Source organism: Polyergus mexicanus, unplaced genomic scaffold (assembly GCF_030449975.1).
Source record: "Polyergus mexicanus isolate NDT 795.1 unplaced genomic scaffold, iyPolMexi1.0 SCAF_11, whole genome shotgun sequence".
Classification (NCBI taxonomy): Eukaryota; Metazoa; Arthropoda; class Insecta; order Hymenoptera; family Formicidae; genus Polyergus; species Polyergus mexicanus.
The window spans coordinates 2,867,329-2,887,219 of record NW_027223331.1 but is presented as its reverse complement, the minus strand read 5'-3'; the positions used below and the strand labels follow the sequence as shown (position 1 = coordinate 2,887,219).

Sequence of the window (19,891 nt, the reverse complement as noted above, 5' to 3'; positions counted from 1 at the left end):
TTTTCAAGAGGCACTAAATTTACGCTAAATCGGTTTTTATTCTAGTAAAAGTCAGAAAGTCAATTTCTATATTTTATAGAAAATAATGGATTTTTAATAATCAAAAAGTATTGATATATATTTATCAATTTATCGCTTTTCATATATATATATTTATAAATTGTTTAAAATTGATTTCGACGACCGATGAAAGAATTATTAGCCAAACAAAATAATATGGGACGCGATGATTTTAAAAATGTTGATAATAAAAGCGATATGATAATGGATGAATTTTTTAGCGATATACCACCTTTGAGTCTTCATATATATTCATCGTCAACTTATTATGCCGCTCGTGTTTCGGATCAGAGAATCAATGTTGCATTCATGAAGATGGGTCATTGCCTCTCGAACGTGCATCCGCAAATCTTCCGCGGATGATGTTGGTGGATTTCACGCTCACGACGAATCACACGAAACGTTTGTATTATAACGCGGTTCGCTTCAGTTTAATCCGTTGAATTCGTAAACTTTGATTTTCATCATGATAGCAGATCTTTAAATAAATTTATATTGTCGATTTTTCATAATTTTTTATAAATCAAATTGTTCGATTGAAACAACAAGAGATGCGTATTTTTTTAAATTTTATACGATTGAAAGAAAAAGCATTTATTGCGAATTAAAGTAATTGAAAATATTTGAGACAAGGTCATACTATATAAATTCTCAACTAAACTATACTCTCGACAGAGATTTTTAATTCGAAATTTAATTATCAAGATATCTTGTACGAAATTTTAAAAATGTTGTAACTAAATTTCTTCCAAGGGAGGGAACGAACCTTTCAAATTTGCGGCAACGCGAGATGGTACCACAATTTTCTATCTAAAAAAACTTCTCACGGGATCTTTCGGATAGCATCTCCGTGCTTGTGAGCAAAACCAGGCAACCATAAAATTACCAGATCCTGCGCGTGGCGACGGTAAAAAGCTCGGGCTTTTGCGAAGCGAGCAAGGGCTTTTTCGCTTATTCTTCCGAGTCGTCGAATGTTATCGGCGTGTTCTCTCGCGTGTCACGGGACCGTAAAAGCGGCGGCGATTTTGCAATTCGCGCACTAACCACCGAGCGACATCGGACAAACTTTTTGTCGCGTTATCATCGTATCGATCGATCTCCTCGTCCTCTGAGTCATGCCTGACTCGTTGTCGCTCGGGTTATCTACAAGTGAATTTTAAAGATGCGCGTGCGTACGCGCAATCAGTCTTCAACAATACTTTACCGATAGGTATCGAGGTGCATTCTCGTACAAAAGTATTCGGACAAAAATACTTTTCATCCTCGGAGAGATAAAAAAAAAATATATTATGTTGCCAAAGCGCGTATACAGAAAAGAATTATATGATTTTTCGCATAGATCGCAGATGACACGCTATCGTATCAGGCACTACCCTGCTTTGCGTTCTTAGCGTTGCGTATGTTGGTGCCAGGCGACAAACACACTAGTTCGGTTCCGTAAAAATAGTTTTGATGGTGCCGTTTGTATTGTAGCGTGAATCATTTTTTATTAAGCCATTAATGCTGAATTTGCATTTCTTTCAGTCAAGGACGTGTGGTGAGGTAACGCGATTACTGTGCAGTAGTAGATTTTCAATCTTAGACATGTATGTGTAATGTTCCGAAAACAGATTTTTAATACAATAATACAATAATACAAAGTTAAAAAAAAAAAAGTAAAAAAAAATTAGGGGCGCAACAGGAAAGCGAGCTTTGTATAAAAAAGAATGAATCGATTTTTATGGGAGAGCTCCAAGAATATATATCTCATATGTCGATCTCGTAAAATTCATAAATGACAGATAAGAAAACGTGGGAAATTCTCAATTTATAGCAATCTCGTCAAGAGCTTATAACGAGAAATGAACGCACGAATATTTACCGCGGCTCGTATGCTTTCCTCAAGTTAATCCTATTTATGACGTCGGCGTCGTCGGTCTCGTAAATAAGCAGTCGTTATCGAAGAGGAGATGTGATCTTGCGGCAGTGTGTGCATCTCTCTCTCTCTCTCTCTCTCTCTCTCTTTCTCTCCTTCTCGGCCATCGATCCAGCTCGTAAAACACGCTCTTTGGCGACGCGGAATAAATTCCGCGAGCGAAATTACGATGAAATATATTATTCCGCGGGCGGGCGGCGTTAATTCTCTTCTGGTTCCGTTTCGTTTAATTCGCTCGAGCGAACCGAGTCGCGCGACCGCTTTATCGCCTCGCACGTTCTCCGACGTGCCCTGACCATCCTTATATCACGAAAGACAAAGTGTGTACGGCATATCGCGAATGCACGGCGGCGCGAGTATACGGTAGCACGGCGGGCCGCGGCATTAATAATTCATACTCCTCGCGGAATGGTGGGGTTAAGGCTTCTGGGGGTTATAAATATTTAGATCGTCACGGAGATATATATCGCGCGCTCGGACGCCCGGGGAACGAAGCCAGAAGAAGACGAAGAACTGCAATGACGAGATACGTGGACCAAACTCCAGGGGGAGAGAAAGAAAGAAGAGAGAGAGAGAGAGAGAGATTATTTAGGATTATTTCCGAAGAAGCTAAGAGAATATTAGAGTTTCATGCAATAACACCTAATAATATAATATAATAATGATAATAAATATAATGAATGAATAAATATAATGATAATAAATATATCTCGTCCGAGATCTCTTGCGCATCAATTTTTATCTGAGAGTTTTTTTTTTTTTTATTAGAATTATACAATGTCGGGGCGACAAATCACTTGTCCTAAATGTTGTCGAGTTAAATATATACGTTAATATGAGCTTATAAATTTTTAAATGATATCATGTCTGTGTGCTGTTACTGGTGATGTCACGCGTTTAACACTCTTTCATCCGTCTCGCAGTTTCCTATTCATTCCCGAGAACAGACTACTATTGCTCGGATAAACACAATGATTATTGCAATAATTTTCTTACTTTACGTAGCGCGCAAGAAGGAATGGAATATTGTTATTACCGCTGTGATTATCGTCAGTTATAAACTGGTTTGATATGTTTTTTTAACAACGCGCGAATCATCATTGTTTATAACAAAATTTTATTACTTACAATCTCTTACATTTTTGCAAAAATTCTCTCTCTCGAGAGAGAGAGAGAAACATTATCTACGACTTGCGTGAATATTATGATTAAGAGCTTAAATATCTAGACTGATTCTAATTATGTTCGATGATTTCCTTGATTATATAGAAGCGAAGCGGGCAAATATCAATTTAACATCGTGTTCGCTTATATAAATCCATACGTCATAATAAAATCTTGTTTTTCTATGATTCACGTGTGGTTTTTATACGCATTTAAGTAGAGTAAAAATGGAATAAAGTTTTTTTCAAAAATTGCTAGCAATTTTAGATTATTTTGATCTATTTTCTTCAGTCTTTTATCAATAACGAGAAATTTCAATCTCTTTTTTTAAATAAAAATATCTCATATTTTTTTACATCTTTAAAATGATATCACGTAAATATAAATTCTGTAAGAATAGAAATAGGAAACATACGACTGAGAGAATAACCGAGTTAGAAAATTATATTCTCTTCGTTCGTACATATGATGTATGTATTTTCATACATTATCGGTTATAAACGTGGTTTTATATTCGTTTAGTTTTACGGTAAAGGATATAATCAATCGCCGTGGTAAAAGTGCGCTAATATCGAAACTTAAAAATGTATATGTATGCGCGAAGTGTTACGTATTATAGACTGTAAAAATGTTACAGCGCGAAACATCATATATCACACACGTAACATACGCGTCTCGAATGGTAAGGATTCGAGAAACACCGCTCAGCTGATCGATGTATCATTACAGTGATAACCGTAACACGTCGTTATAAACTATTTATATCGATTCGATAATGAACTCGACAAGCTGATTACGAATTGCGGTACGGCTGCGAACGACGAGCGAGAGTGAATTTCAAGCCGAAGTTTCAGAGGGACAGAAATAGCGCGGCGAAAACTGTTTTCCCTCCTCGAAAATTCTCCTTGACGAAACATGGTCGACAGCGTAACTTGCAGAGCTCGTCCGAGGCCTTTTCCACGGGTTACGTAATAAGTAAATACGCATATGAAATAATAAATGCGCGAATGTGTGCGTTTACGCAATCGCGCAAGCGCACCGTGAGACTGAATTTCAGGATCGAGAGAGAATTTCTATTTTCCTCGCATTTTTACACTTTTACCATTTATATTAGAGAGCTCTGTCTCTCTTTTTTTTTTTTACCTTTTTTACTAACATCACATCGTTGCATCACTAGCTTTACTGTCGTATTGATTTTCTCTTCAACGCGAGAGAGCGCATGTTTCTTTATTCCTTTCGATATTTCATTCTTTCGTGATCCCACGATAAATTGCTACCGTGACGCGACCTTTCCTATTTCCTGACCTCGGAACCTTGACCCCAGGTTTTCTTGCACAGCAATCAAATCGTTTAATCGATTAATCAAATCGTAGACCCGAATTATGATATTGATTAATCGCCCAATCTTGATAAAACGTAGCAATTAATCAAGTGCCATTTTAACTTACTTAGAATCACGAAAGATTATTCGCACCCAATATAGGATCGGGACATCTAGTATATTGTTAATTTGTAATCTGTTAACTTAGCCGATCACTCTGAATTATTGGACGTTAGTCATCATTGCCAGCGAAGTATAATAAATCTCTGTATAATGATAAAATGCTTATTTTTATTACGTTTTCAAATTCGCGACGCGAATCACGTGCATATTGCATACTTAATAATTTTTTCTGCTACTCGACAGTAATTGTAAGTTAAGTCGATGTCGAAAAATTAATCCATTTCAAGACAGAATTGATCGAGCGTTTGATCGCGAGTCTCATTGTACGGCGAAATGTTGATTTCCTCAAGATTCGCAAGAATTACTCGATTGCCATTGCATAATGCACGGTCGTTAATTCACCGGTTATTACAGTATTGAAAAGTGTTTCCCTATTAGATGTGGCCCTCTTACGTCGCTAACGTATTAGAATCATTTGGCATATAAGAGCGTAAGATCGATCGACGCGCGTTAGACCGACGATAAATTCAAGCTCAATACGAATGAAATCACTCGGCGAAATGCACGTTTTTACTCGCATCATAATCTGGTCTTTTTGCCGCGCGCAATTTCATTTCCTTCTTCTCCGATCGATGTCGATCGTTTCGATTTAATGCGGCACGGTACTTTCCGAGTTCTATTCACGTCCATTTCGCGGAGAAAAGAATCTGCCGAAGAAAAATGATTTCGTCTATAGAGGAATTTTTTTGATCTTTCCGTCCGCAGGGAAAACTTTTTTTTTCGTTTTTTATTTTATTTGTAATTTATTTCTGTTGCCTTTCTTCTGTGCTTTCGGGGGGGGGGGGAGGGCGAGGGGAGGGGGGTATCCGATAGATTAATCCCAGCGTGGAAGGAGAGTAGATTGCGCTCAATTCGTTGGAAAGATTCGGTGGAAAACGCATACGGTGACGATATAAAGGAAAATGTGATTCGATCGGTGATTGCGTTGACAAAAAAAAAAAGAAAGAGAGAGAGAGAGAAAGAGGCAAATCGCGTATTATGGAAAAACCGCGATAAATATAAAGAGAAAAGATAAGAAAAACAGAGAGAGAAAGACAAAGGTAGAAGGAAAGTAGGAAACGGGAAAAGAGAGGGAGAAGAAGGAAGCGCGAACAATCGATCGTATCCGATCGGGTTAAAACGTTTTCCCGGTCGATCGTTTCCCTCTTCGCGGAAGATTCGTCAGAGAATCGCGTTTCCCATTCTCGCCGTCTCTCTCCCCTCGAATCTCGATAGATCGCCTCGACGCTAGGCGGCCGACGCCTCCTTGCCTACTTTCTATCGCCCTGAAACGTATCCCGAGGTGCAGCCGTCTCGGTAAAATTCTCCGAGAGAAACGAGTTTTATAGTCGAATCTCTCACGGCGAAACGCGATGAAACGAGCGTAATTGCGCGAGGATAGTACCGAGATCTACTCTCTTTCTTTGTTTCCTTCCCTCGATCCCTTTCTTTCCACGCCGGCTAGAGGAGGAGAAGGAGCGCCTTGGAAAACGAAGGAGTGCCGTTTAATCGCGGCGACGAGCAATCGATCGATCGATCGACGGAGATGCGATCTTGAAATGATTCTTCTTGCGATCGACGATTTTAATATCGGCGTAGAAAATGTAGACGAGATTGTAAAGAGCGAACGGCTTAACTGTATTTCTTCTTGTGTAAAAAATTGCAGAAGTAAAAAGAAATTTAAGATTTCTTCTGTTAGATTAAAGAAAAGATTTATTTTTATCGACGATTTTAATATCGGCGTAGAAAATGTAGACGAGATTGTAAAGAGCGAACGGCTTAACTGTATTTCTTCTTGTGTAAAAAATTGCAGAAGTAAAAAGAAATTTAAGATTTCTTCTGTTAGATTAAAGAAAAGATTTACGAGGCAGATAAGAATAAATGCGATTATAATCGACGACTTACATATCCTTTTTTTTGGGGGGGGGGGAAAGCGAGAGACAAACTAATCGATCTTAAACGCGAGACGATTTACGCGATCGTGATTAATAAAACAGAGACGGAGCCTTGATGATACAGTGGGCCGTTATTTCTTCTTGCAGCGCGCATCGTTTCAAGGAAGGATCGTTCGACGAGCTCGCAAAATAGAAGAGAGTATCGTGCCCGTGCAAAAGAGAGGAAACGACGAATCGGAAGAAAGAAAAATATAGATATCCCGTCGTTCCGTCGCGCGCGCTGTTTATCCTGGGAATCGAGCCGAGCGCGCGGGCGCCTCGACACTCCGCGCGATTGCTTCGAGGCAAGAAGGATCCTGGAAGGATCGGACGGAAGGAAAACAACGTGCGCGGGATATGTACCGAGAGCCGAACAGCTCGTCGGGCAGCAACGCCTCCACCAAGGGCGACGAGGTCGAGCTCGTCAGTAGGTTCCTGGCGCCGCTTTGCGCCAGGGACGAGGCGGCCAGGAACATCGCCCTGGCCGCGGCCAGGACAACCGTCGAGGGATGGCTGGGCAGCGTCGCAAGTCCGAATCGCTGGGAGGACGCCAGCGACATCGAGGACATCAAGAACGCGACCGGCAAGGTTTCCCGTCAGGACGGAAGGTAAGTGTGTCACTGTCCAGCTATATAAAAATGCTCGTTATAAAAAAAAAAAAAATCCTTTATTTTTGCCTTTTAATAGTTCTTTTTTTAAATATTGATAAATATGATATATTCGATTTTATTGCATTTTTTTGCTGATTTTTTTAGTTACGGAACGAGGAATATATTTATATTTCTGATTTATATAACATATTGTTTCTTTATTTAATTCGTGTTTGTTGCGTAATTAAAATTATGTCTTTCTTTTTTTTTATCTCTTTGCTTCTTTTATATCTTATCCTCGATTGCTAATAGAGATATATGTAACAAAAACATTTATTATTTTGGGTAAAATCATATTAAATTGATGCAAAAAAAAAAAAAAAAAAATCAAGTTGATTAATTTCTTCTTGTTTTTTTACTCAACCTATCGACATTTTTAAAAAAATTTATATATTCTTGTATTTGTGGATAAATGGTCCAATGCATGATGTTTGATTATAAATCTGTTAAATTTTAAAACTATATATATGTTCGCCGTTGTATGCCTTCATCCATTTGGATCCTTTGTAATAAATTCACAATTATCCTATTTTCTGTCCTGTTGAATAAATATGGGCGTGTCGTTGGGATGTGTTAAAATTATATAATTTGTTAAACAACTTTGTTTGCCGGTATCAATTATCAATATCATTAATTAATGATTGATCAATTAACGATTTATCAAATAACAAATAATATATGTATAATACACATTGTGTAATAAATATTTCCTAAAATAATTTGACTTTGCGTATCATAATTTTGATCGAGCGGACATGTTTAATCGGCGCAAACATTTCGTTTCGTGCACTCTTGCAAATTATTGGTCCTGGATTTAATATCAGCATTCAGTCACGCAAACACGTAAAATCCGACGTGAACGCGATACTTAAATAATCACGAGCGGTTCATTAAAATGTGCACGTTATATATGAAGATTAATAATAAACACGCAGGAGAAATTATACTCGTTTAAGCATAACTGCAAGGACTATTACGGAGAAAGAGATTTGCTTTATCTTTCTTCTTTTTTTTAAAATTTTCTCAACTGGCCTTCGTTTCTTATTAAAGTTACAGAGTCTTTTCCCCGAGATTACTTTAACTCTCTTAAATAATTTCGAGAGAATATAAATCATATAATTATAGAAAGGCTTATTATTACACATTGATATAATTAAAAACAATTGCAGTGAGAAAATCGCGAATAAAAGTATCTTGCGAAAGAAGTGAGTGGATTGATCATGAATTGTGATAAAATTTGAGCAGTAACAGCGGTTTTGTGGAAAAACATAAATAACGATCTATCTTCTTCCGCTTTTTTTATTTGTATTATTTAATACGAGTATTATCTAATCCGTTTCAAATTACCTTATATATATATGATTACAGCTATTACTTTTTATTAGCTGCTATTCAATGACGAGAATAGTGGCATTTCAAAAGATTTATAAACCGGATACACACACACACACATACACACACACACATACGTCTGTGTTCCGCTTTTAATCGATAATTCATGTTTGATCGAAGATATGACATGAGTGTCGAGCGGTCGCCGACGAGGTCGTCGCCGAGGAGTGTGCATCAGCACCTGCTGCAGGACACGTTCCGGACGGAGGGCTTCTTCCCGCAAAGCGTGAACGATAACTCGGCACCGTTCCTCGAGGAAAATAATCCGGAGTCCTCGTTCGATTGCGTGGACGGTCGTCTTCTAAACGAGAGGCGATTCCGCGAGCGATACAGCGACGGCATCGAGAGCAGATCCGGTCATTCAACGTCCTCAGACGAGGGTGGTAAGGGCTTCAACATCGAAGGCAGATGCCCACGCTTCGGCTCCAACTGTGAGAGCGAGCGAAAGTACCATGCCGGCTCGTCGTCGAGCGATAGATCGACGAGCGACGATTATTGTCCTGGCAGGACGAAGAACATATACGCCAAGTTAAAGGGCGCTAAGCAGAAGCAGCTGGAAGATGACGAGCTCGATGCGGACACCCGGGTGTACGGCAAGAGTCCCAAGTTCGACGACAATATGAGTGGCTTCGCTTCGTTCGACTGCCGGAATCGCCGAGCCAAAATCGCCGCCGGCGGCGATCTGCTGACGCACGAGCAGCGCCGATATTATGACAGCGCTGACGACGACGTGTCCTTCAACGAGAGCGAGGCGGCGCGCAGCGACGGGGTCGTCTTCAACACGCTCGACGGTTTTGAGAACGAGAACGAGCCGTCTTACCGTCAGGACATGAGTCTGGAGAGCCGCGAGACACCGGCGGCTCACGAGGATAACCCGGAGGATCCTCGTAATCGGGCGCAGCAGCAGGACTATCTGCGTAAGAACGATGAGAGGAAGTTTAGTGCCGGTCAGATCAAGAGGCCGCTCTCTCAGGACGAGGATGTGTCCGCGAAGAGCGGCAGGGTACTCGAGAGTCCGGAAGTGACGCCCGGCGATGTCGGCAGGATGCTGAATCTCGGTAACGCCCTGGACGGACCCAGGCAAGCGCAGGCTAACAAATATCTGAGTCTGGTGACGTTGCATCTGCCGGTGATACTCAGGCTCAGCGTCAACTGTCCCTTTCAGAACGTCAGGATCAAGTGTGCGGAAATCCTCCAGATGGTCAAGGTAAGAGAAAATTTTTCAATTTCTTTCACAGACAGTTGCGGATCTTGATGACGTGTGCCAAATAATATACGTCCTTCGTGTTTAAATAAATCTACGTTCAATTAATTGGCAATCATTTCAAATTAGAATTTAGGGTTACAATTACTTTATTTATATATATTATAATACTATATATTTTGAACTATTTCCAGTTATATCTTTAATATATGTATATGCAGGAATTAATTCGCGACACACGATAAAGAGTTCTTTTTAATAAAGTATATTTATTTCTCAAGTTAGAAAGCGTGAATATAATAATATAATATAATATTTGTTGCAAGCAGCTTATTAATTCTAAAAGTAGTGAGCGAATTGATTGATTTGCTTTTGCGGAACACAGAAATCTTCTTCTTTCGCGTTAATCTTTTCAATTTTTAAGAGGTGCGACAGAGGAAGTTGCGAATATAAAAAGAAAACTGTTGATTGTCAGTGGTTCTATCCTTTGACGGAAATTAAATACCGCTGTATATCTTGAGTCAGAGTACACGGGACATTCCGGCATTCCGGAAAAAGAAAAATCTTAGCGAAACGACCGAAACGATGCGAGAGATAACGGATAGCCTAGATATGGCTGTGCAAGGTTTTGCCCGCCAAGTCTTGACAAAGCAGATATTAACGCGACCGCAAAGTTTGCACTCTCGCGTGCACTCGGCCGAAATTCTTTCGCAACGGTTCCACTCAAGTTTGCACTCTCCCAAATATTCGCCCTTATGGTATATATATATATATGTACACTTGTAAAATTTATTAGACAATACGAGATAAAGTTGAAAACGGCGAACATAAAAAGACATACCGATGCATATATACAGAATATCTCGAGAATATCACCCCTCTTCTTTAGGATGAACTATTTAACTTTATGACGCGAAATTATTTATACCAATTTTGCAGTGCGAACGAAACCTTAAATTATTATAAAACTTTTATTGTTTGCGCTGAAACTTGAAAACTTAATTTAAATGACTAATTTTTCTTTAAATAAATTTTTTTTTTTAATATTTATTTTAAATTAATATATTTAAGCTTAATGTAAATATATTTTATTATATTTATTTTTATTTTATTATTTTATATATTTTTAATGACAAAAAATTAAAATATTGTATATATCTTAAATTAAAAAAAAAAGAAAAAGAAAAAAGAAAAAAGAAAGATTGCGCGTCTCATTTAAATCTTACAAAATTTAGTCCAATTTAAAAAGTTCTATAAATTTTACTTAATTTTAATATTTATATATCTTGGAGATCATTAATTTTGGAGCAACCTCCAGTATCCATGTCTCGGAGAGGAAGTGCACAATTATTCTGAGATACGCCATACACATTCCGCGGCGGAATTGAGATTGTCCAGAATATTTCAATCTTTATCTCTCCAGTTTTACGGCAATTTATCTGAGTCCTTCGCGAAGAGTAACTGCCGGGCGCGATTCTTACGCTGCACGTTGCTGTGACTTTGTATCTTTGTTCTTAATGCGCGCCGTTGTTTTATAGCTTTCTTAATAAATAAACTGTTAGGAGATTCACAGAGTCTCTCGTGGCAGCTGCTTGCGCATTTTGGAAGTAGCCGTTGCTCAATTTTCGCACCGAGGCTTTATTTTTTTAGACAAAAAATTTGTATCATTTATAATATTTATTCTACATTACTGCAATTAGTCATAGGAAATATGTAGAAAATTTTGTTTTCGAAATATCTGAATAAATCTTTGACGATGGACAAAATGATCACTTGAACTCATAAGCTGTCAGATGAGTAGTGCGTGGGAATAATCCGGCGCAGGATGTGTTTATGCATAAAAGATAAACCGGATAGGAGTAACTGTCGGTTATATTAATGGACTTGTTTTGACTGGCTATTTGGGGAGGCGTTTGAACCGCGGCCTAAAAATATCCTGTACCTAGATAGCTCGCGGTTAAAGCACAACTTCGGTCTATCGCGAGAGTTACTCTTTCTTTCGCACCGAATACTTCTATGACAGTCATTAATCTTATTATGTCAACAGTTACTCTTTCCGAAAGACCGTGGCAAATTGGACTAATCCATGTATTTCAGTGTGCCGTTAAAAGAAATACCTGACAATATCGGCGAAACTAATCTCGGGCGCTAGTTAATGTTAGAAACGAACAAACGAGCGAACAAACACGTAATGCATCGCAAATATCCAAGTAACCGAGAGACGGAAATAAAGGCAAATAGCAGAATATTGTAAGATCGAAAGATTTTCAAGAAACGTTTCCGACCGACAACTTCGTATTATTTTAGTGTCATTTTTCCCACAACATTCACAAGGACGATATCGCGCGCAATAATATACTTGAACCTCATTCGTTTCTAATAGTAGGATGAAAATAAATCGCAAAAACAATCGGTTATCTTTGAGCTTTTCGAAAAGCCCAAGCCCAATGTGTACCTTTGTCTCTTTTTATTCGAATTTTAGAACTATATCGTTATGATTAATTCTTAGAATCGTAAAAACATTTTTTTTTTTTTTTTTTTTAAAGATGAAAATATATTTTCTCCGAATTTTGCTTTTTTATGAGAGAGAGAGAGAGAGAGAGAGAGAGAGAGAGAGAGAGAGAGAGAGAGAGAGAGAGAGAGAGAGAGAGAGAGAGAGAGAGAGAGAGAGAGAGAGAGAGAGAGAGAGAGTCAAACAAACTCATAAATAAGTTAGTAATTTTATTTATTTTAATATCATAAACAATATGATCATCGTTTACATTTTTCAAGATAATTATTATATATATACTGTATCTAATAAAAGAAACGAGATACACGCACGCATGTAGGAAAGAATAATATATAAATTAAGAAATGTATTGATATTTAGTCTTTGCTAATAATAAGGCAAAAAACATATAATATACATGCGTGGATGTAGAATCCGCTGTTTCGGCCGACAGTTATGCTCACTGATATTGTCACACTCGAGGTCGATCGATACAACTTGTGTGTAAAGCTTTATACATAGTGCAGAACAATTTTCAGGCACGAAGACAGAAACAGAAAGCTAGGAAAAGGAGGTTTAACACATAAAACACGATGTATCATATTATGTGTGTATCATAAAATGTGCGAAATATATCTAATTTTCTTACGTTTTCTTATTTTTGAATATATATTAGGTTCAACTGAAACGTAGACTAAGGTCGTTGTTCCATAAAAGTCTCAGTCTATGTTTCAATTGAATCTATCTAATAGATGTGGAAATAAAAATGTCTTTCTACACGAATGCGAAGAAAATAAAATACGAATTTGCAGAAGCGAAATTTTAATTATTATATAATAATAGATTATTATTATAAAAAAAGTATTTTCTAAAAATTATTATTTTTATATATAATACTAAGTTAAATAAAAATAGAATACATTAAATTAATCAAGTCGTTATTTTTTAAATTTAAATACAATTTTATTGTAAAATTGATATTATTGGAATATTTATATTTTGGTTAATATCTCTGAAAGACACAAAACTATACGATATATAAAAACATTTTTATTTTCCAATAAAGTTAAATTGTTCAATGGTATATTTATTTTAACGTCGTATATTTGTAGCAATAAAATTTTTATTGTCTTTATTAGAGAGGACAAAGGCTTTATTTAACAATATATTTTAAGGAAATGACGAATAAAATAATTTTTAATAATTTTCGTAAAATACAAAAGAAAGAAGTCGCCCAACGTGGGGCTCGAACCCACGACCCTGAGATTAAGAGTCTCATGCTCTACCGACTGAGCTAGCCGGGCTGTCAAGAGCCCGATGTATTTTGCTAGTTTTCAGCTTGACCTTAAATACGAATATAGTACAGTAGGAAATGTAATCTTTTTTTTTTTATTATTACAGGATAGAGGACTTCCAGTACCAGTGCCGGCTTTCGATGGACCTAGTGCCTTCGTCCCTCTCTCGGAGGTAAGTGATTTTGCATGCGTCAATTGCTCTTTTGTAGATTAGTTTGTCACACAGGTTGTATTTACAACCGTTCAAAATAAATGTTAATTAAAATTAATCTAAATTTGATTTTTTAGTCTTCTGTATCTTTTTACTTATGTTTTCAGAGAAAGAGTCAGAAATTCAATCAAATCATTATGGTTAATATTAATTAATATTTGTGAAAGTGGCTTTATATAAAACTTTGTGGGGTTTTAGTATATTATACCATATATATATATATGGAACGGTTTTATCATCGATGCAGCATTATGATTATCTTATGCGATAGCACAATTTTTGCAATTCAATGCCAAACATACAAAATCAAATACACTTTAAGATAAATTAAGGTAAATAGGTAATATTAAATGCAACGACAATGACTATTCGGAATATAATCGATCCTTTTTTCTTTGCAAGGATAAATGTCACGTTTGTAAAAAGTTACCATATTATTATTACAAAGTGATATAGTCGAAATATTCAGTTTTTGATCATAATATTTATTTCTATGATAATATCAGATATAACTTTTTTATTGAAATAATAAATGAGGCATTTGAGCGTCATAAAAATGGAACAATTTATATCGCATAAATGCGCGATCGACGATGCGTTAAAATGAATACGCGTGACTTTTCTTTTCTTATTTTTCTTGATTTTATTTTTTTATTTTTTTTTTTTTAGAAATTGGCACGGATAGATGAATTATTTTACTCGCGAACGTGGTCACGAAATGTGGGACATGAAAAACGAATCGGTTAATGTTGCCGCAAAATCTGGGCTATCACATTGGCGCCAACATGTGTTGATGATCTCGCCAGCTGATTGGCAATGGTCGGTAACGAGTCAGTCCTAACAATTGGTTCACATTATACCGGGTGTCAAGTCGGTTCATGTTTATTTGTCCCCCGATAACCTTTAATTTACTTTAATTAAACGTGAGTATTGGCTGTGTGTGTTGTAAAATATATTTCTTATTGCGCTTCTTCTCTCTCTACATATCTATAGAGATAACTGCATTACCAATCGAGTAAACGTACATAGATCTGACAGATTTTAAAAATATTTTCAACAAAATCTGTCATTATCCGTGTTGAAAAGAATTACGCACAGATTGTAATTAATATTGATTATTTATTTCTTTCTTTTGCTCAATTTTCTACATATTTTTAATTAATTATTACATATATATATATATTAGAATAATATTAAATTAAAGTATTTTTATCTCGTTTTATCTTTATTTTATTTTTCGCATATGTTTTAAATTTTCATATTTTATCGATATAGAAAAAGATACAAAAGAAGGATATTGATTACAGTGTCAATTTGCAGATGGCGCCAATGATCAAGTTATCGCGCGATTTTAAGGCTGTCGTAATTGGTGTAAACTATTAATGTCGTTTGATGTATAAATGGGCACTTTTATGCAAATAATGAATTAATTTCCGCACTGTTTAAAGCCACAAAGGAAATGTAGTTTCCAATATAATCCAAAGAGTTTCAATAAATTGTCTAATTATCATTGATGTCAATTATTAATTATATGGATTACTAATGTTTCGTCGTTATGAATTTTGATATAATTTAATAATATTACTCGAATCACATTTTTGTACTTGAGATTAGCTGACACAATGTGCAACTGGGTGTGCATACATTAATGAGAAACTAATTTTGCATAGCAATTTATTTTGATTAATATATGAGTTTATCGCGATCTTTACGACAAAAATGGTCGTTATTTAGCGATTTATGTTATTACCAAATATTACGTAATTCAATAATTTGTGGATTATAAAGTTTGATTTATTTTACGCCATTTCACAGAGTGTAACACACGCAATCGTCCTTGGTTGAGATAAGATTATTACTGTGTTGGCGTTTTGTGTACACGTTTTTATAAGACGAAGGCAAACTGTATTTGCTCGAATTATCATAAAAATGCGAGCTCGTAATTATTATCCACATATATTATACAATGTAGTTATCAATACACAGATTTGTTCGTTATATAATAAGAATACAAATACTTTGTGATTCGTAAATAAGTTTGATTTTCTTATACGCGATGTGTCTCAGAATTAAAAAAAAAAAAGCAAGCTGTTGCAGAAAATGTATATAGGACGCAACATTAAATTTACATTCTATTAATTTTTTCTCGATAGAAGAAACGTGCTGTAAATTTACATATTTTTTTTTTCTTCTTCTAAAAGAAGATCTTATGCCGGTATTTTTTATGATTTATAAAGTGATTATATAAAGTATTGTCTACCTTATGAGAACTGCAACTGCATCTCTATAGTAAATGGCAGGTAAGTGTAAACAAGTGTATACTTTTTCTACAAATAAATCGCACACTATGGCTTTACTCGGACGCATTGTCTGCGATATCTTAAAATAGTTTCGTAAAGCGGAAAACAATTTTTTTTTTACCATACATAAAATATTTCTTTCCTTCACGATATTATTCTTAATACATAAAAAATAATGTAAGTTGGCTAGAAGAAAAAAAAAAAAATAAATAAAAAATTTAAATATCTGGGACTCCTTAGAAAAATGATCGTAATAGCGATTATTTTAATAATGATACCTAAAAATTTTCCAAGTTATAAGCGATTAAAAGCTAAAAAACTCTATCTCATATACTTCGGTATTTTATATAGGTATGTTTACTAAATATATAAAATTCTTTTGACGTATATATGATGTATTGCTTATTGATTCCCGTCTGTCATCTTTATGTTATCCTTATACGCTTCGCGACGTCGACGAAGTTGATGATTGATCATCGAGAACTCGGATAGCAACCGATGATGTATTGTCGGGATCGCTGATTTTTATCATTATGTTTTTAGATTCGATCAAGATCTCTCATATTGTGTGGGTGACAGGTGCACGATTTATTTGTTACGCGCGTAATATCATGATTTCGTGACATCATTCTGGATATTCTTGAATGCGAAACTAGATACGTATTACGAAAAAGAATAGCATATTAGATTATGCAAAAGCACGTAATCAAAGATATCCAACGTAATAATTTCTAACGATTTTATAGCATACTGATTACGAATATATTTTGTCACACAGAGAGACGCCGCGACACTTTACGTTATTATTTTTGTATTTTACTATATTTTTGTATAATTTTATTACTTATACTAGTCATATTTTTCAGTATCTCTCTCTTTTTCGTCTCTTTCTATAAAATATTTTATCATCCAATTTCACTGGATCGATGCTTTTATTAGATTATTCGAAAGTATATCTTTTTTTCTATAATTATATACTATAACGGGTCAATTTCCAAGGGATATTATCCAACATTCTACTTCGCGATAGTTCTCCAGATATCGGAGAACCGACATCAGATATCGAGAAAATGGTTCGAAATAAACGAAGTTTTACTTTATCTGCGCAAAACTGCTAGCCTCGCATAGCGCAATTCGAATCGCTATTTCTCGAAACTAAATTCCAAACAATCCGAATTTCTAACAAGATGGCCAATTCTTACAATACAATGTGTAGAGAGACAGTCGAAAATATTTTGCGAAAAATTAAACGCGGCGGGAAGAGAAGGGAAGTAACGTGGGACGAAGAAGGATACTGCAAACTCGCGGAAATCTTGATCGGGTCAATGGATATTGTTCTTAGGTCAAGCGATTACAAACGGCTCGTACGTGCTTCAATAGTTTGTACGTGCTATATAAACTCCATTGAAGCGCGAATTGAATCTTCGATTTCACTTGTATGTTTTTGCTCTTTTGAAAATAATTTGTATCGCGCAATCTCTCTCTCTCTCTCTCTCTCTCTCTCTCTCTCTCTCTCGCTGATAACGCGCTTACGAAAATTGGCGACGAATGTTTTATATTTGTATATAAAAGTTCTGTTCACTTTATATAATAACGTCGATTATTTTTATTTTAATATTAAATATATTTATATTATTTAATATATTTATATTAATATATTAAAACTACAAAATTTTGTTTTAGAAATGGAATAGGACTTTTTATGAACGAGGAACGTTTATTTCTAAAATACTTTATTATAGTATTAACTAAGAATTTATTGAAAAGTAGATCAGTATTTTATCGTTTTTTCTCTTTGTAAGTATTAAAGTAATTATTAATCGCGTATTGGAGCGCGAAATTTAGTTCGTTGAGTTTAAAGTCCATAGCACAATAAAGAGTGTACCACACGGTTTATTCCTTAATGACGTTAATTAGTGTCTAAACTAGTGCCATTTCGATATCTCGTCGGTAAGGTGCGAGATATTCGCGGCTAAAGCGAACTAATCCGTAAATGGTACTTACTAATTTCAGAAATCGTTAATAGCGAGAATATTAAGATAACGTATATTAAATATCTCTTTCAATGTTTAATTATCATTAATTTTAAACACGAATGTTAATTGAAGTGATAATCTTTTTTCACACGAACAAAAAAAAATGTATCGATTAGAGCGGTAGAAAAAGTGACCACTTTATCCGCGACCCCTTATCTCCCTCCGTGACGTCGAGCCTTCATCTATATATGATTATCTACGGGTCGTTGACATCGCGCCTCGTCTTCTTTAATGCGTCAATTGTCGTGGTCGGTACTTGCGTGCGTTTATCAATTCGACGTAATGACTCGTATGAATAGAAGATAGCAATTGCTTTAATTTCGCGGCTAATGTTTCGAAAGATCTCACAGAAAAGGCCGAACTCAACGACGAATGTAATCGTCTTGTCGTATTCGTGAATTATATTTTTTCTGTTTTTTTTTTTTTTTCTTTGTTCCATTTATTCGTAAAGATTACGATAAGCGTAGGAGATAAAGTTAAAATTTTATGATATCATTTTCTTTTTTCCCTATAAAAATATAATTATTTTTCATACGAATTTGTTTGAAATTGCAACTCGTTTCGGTGTAATACGTGTCTACATGCAATGTGCGTCGCTGCGCTTAATTATGTTACATTTAGTTACGAAACCAATAAACCGTCATCAAAGCAATTTCCATGGCAACGATGAAATGCCGTTGCGGAATTCATTCGCAACGACTGCAAATGACAATTCAAGTCGCGGCAAATTGCAGCACATTATAATCTTCGCTGCACGTAATCAAAAGTTACAATTTATTTTTTCCCTACTCTCTACTCGGGATTACTATCGTATCTTGTATTTTTTCTGATGGTTTGAGAAGAGTTTCGCGGTAACTCGGTCACACAGAGATAGCTTGTTGGATTTTTATAACGAACAAAAATGCATAAAAAGAGGAACACATATAATTTCACGCGGTTTTTCGATATATAAGTATATTATATAAGTATATCTAATTTACATAAATTTGTATACATAATATTGTATAAGCATCTCTTTTTCCGAGTTACCTACATAAATGCGATATATCATTATATATGATATATTAACGCGTAAAATAATTAACATACATCTTTATTATAATCGATTGATTATTTATATATATATATTTTAAAAACTCCATGAGTTGACTCTTACATTTAACAATTTCTTAAATATCTATCCGAAAATAAAATCTAGGATATTTTATATACATATGTATTATAGGAATATAAATTAAAGTATAAAATAATCAATCCGCAAAGTAATCAATTTTATAACTAAAAAATAAATTTAATAAATTATAATTTGCTTACCCGAGTTGCTCCGCCAGCCCGATGCATCTCCGGGCCTCTTCCTTCTCCTTCTCTTTTGTTCATCCTTGTTGTCGCAATATTCATTCACGAAAACACGGTTAATTCGCGCGATACTTTTGTACTGATACTTTGTACGACACTCCCGATTATAAAATGCGTAATACTTTATTATATTATGACGAAACAAAAACGCGACGGCTGTTTAAAATTGCGCGATTGAATTTACATGATACATATCACGGAAATTTTGCCTCTATTTTTAATAAATGGCATATGTTTCTTTCTTAAAACAATTCTATTATCTCGTATTAAAATGTATTATATATATAAGTGAATAAATATATAAATTAAAATTTAAAATAAAATCATCTCCGTGAATTCTTTCTCTATACAATATTCAAAAATATAATTGGATTTATCGATTGTTCACGTAACAGACTTC

General features: G+C 35.4%; 1 protein-coding gene and 1 non-coding gene across 4 annotated transcripts in view; one reads left to right on the top strand and one right to left on the bottom strand.

Moving 5' to 3' along the window:
* Sesn (Sestrin) overlaps positions 1-19,891 on the top strand; it is a 171,278-nt gene that overhangs the window by 17,758 nt on the left and 133,629 nt on the right. For all 3 annotated transcript variants that reach the window (XM_070304143.1, XM_070304141.1, XM_070304142.1), the window contains exons 2-4: positions 6,665-7,164; positions 8,719-9,805; positions 13,695-13,760. In XM_070304143.1, the coding sequence (XP_070160244.1) occupies positions 6,914-7,164; positions 8,719-9,805; positions 13,695-13,760 (1,404 nt within the window). In that variant the 5' untranslated portion in view covers positions 6,665-6,913. The remainder of the gene's footprint in view (positions 1-6,664; positions 7,165-8,718; positions 9,806-13,694; positions 13,761-19,891) is intronic.
* Positions 13,525-13,597, bottom strand: Trnak-cuu (transfer RNA lysine (anticodon CUU)). Its single transcript has one exon. It is a non-coding gene; the product is annotated as a tRNA-Lys (tRNA).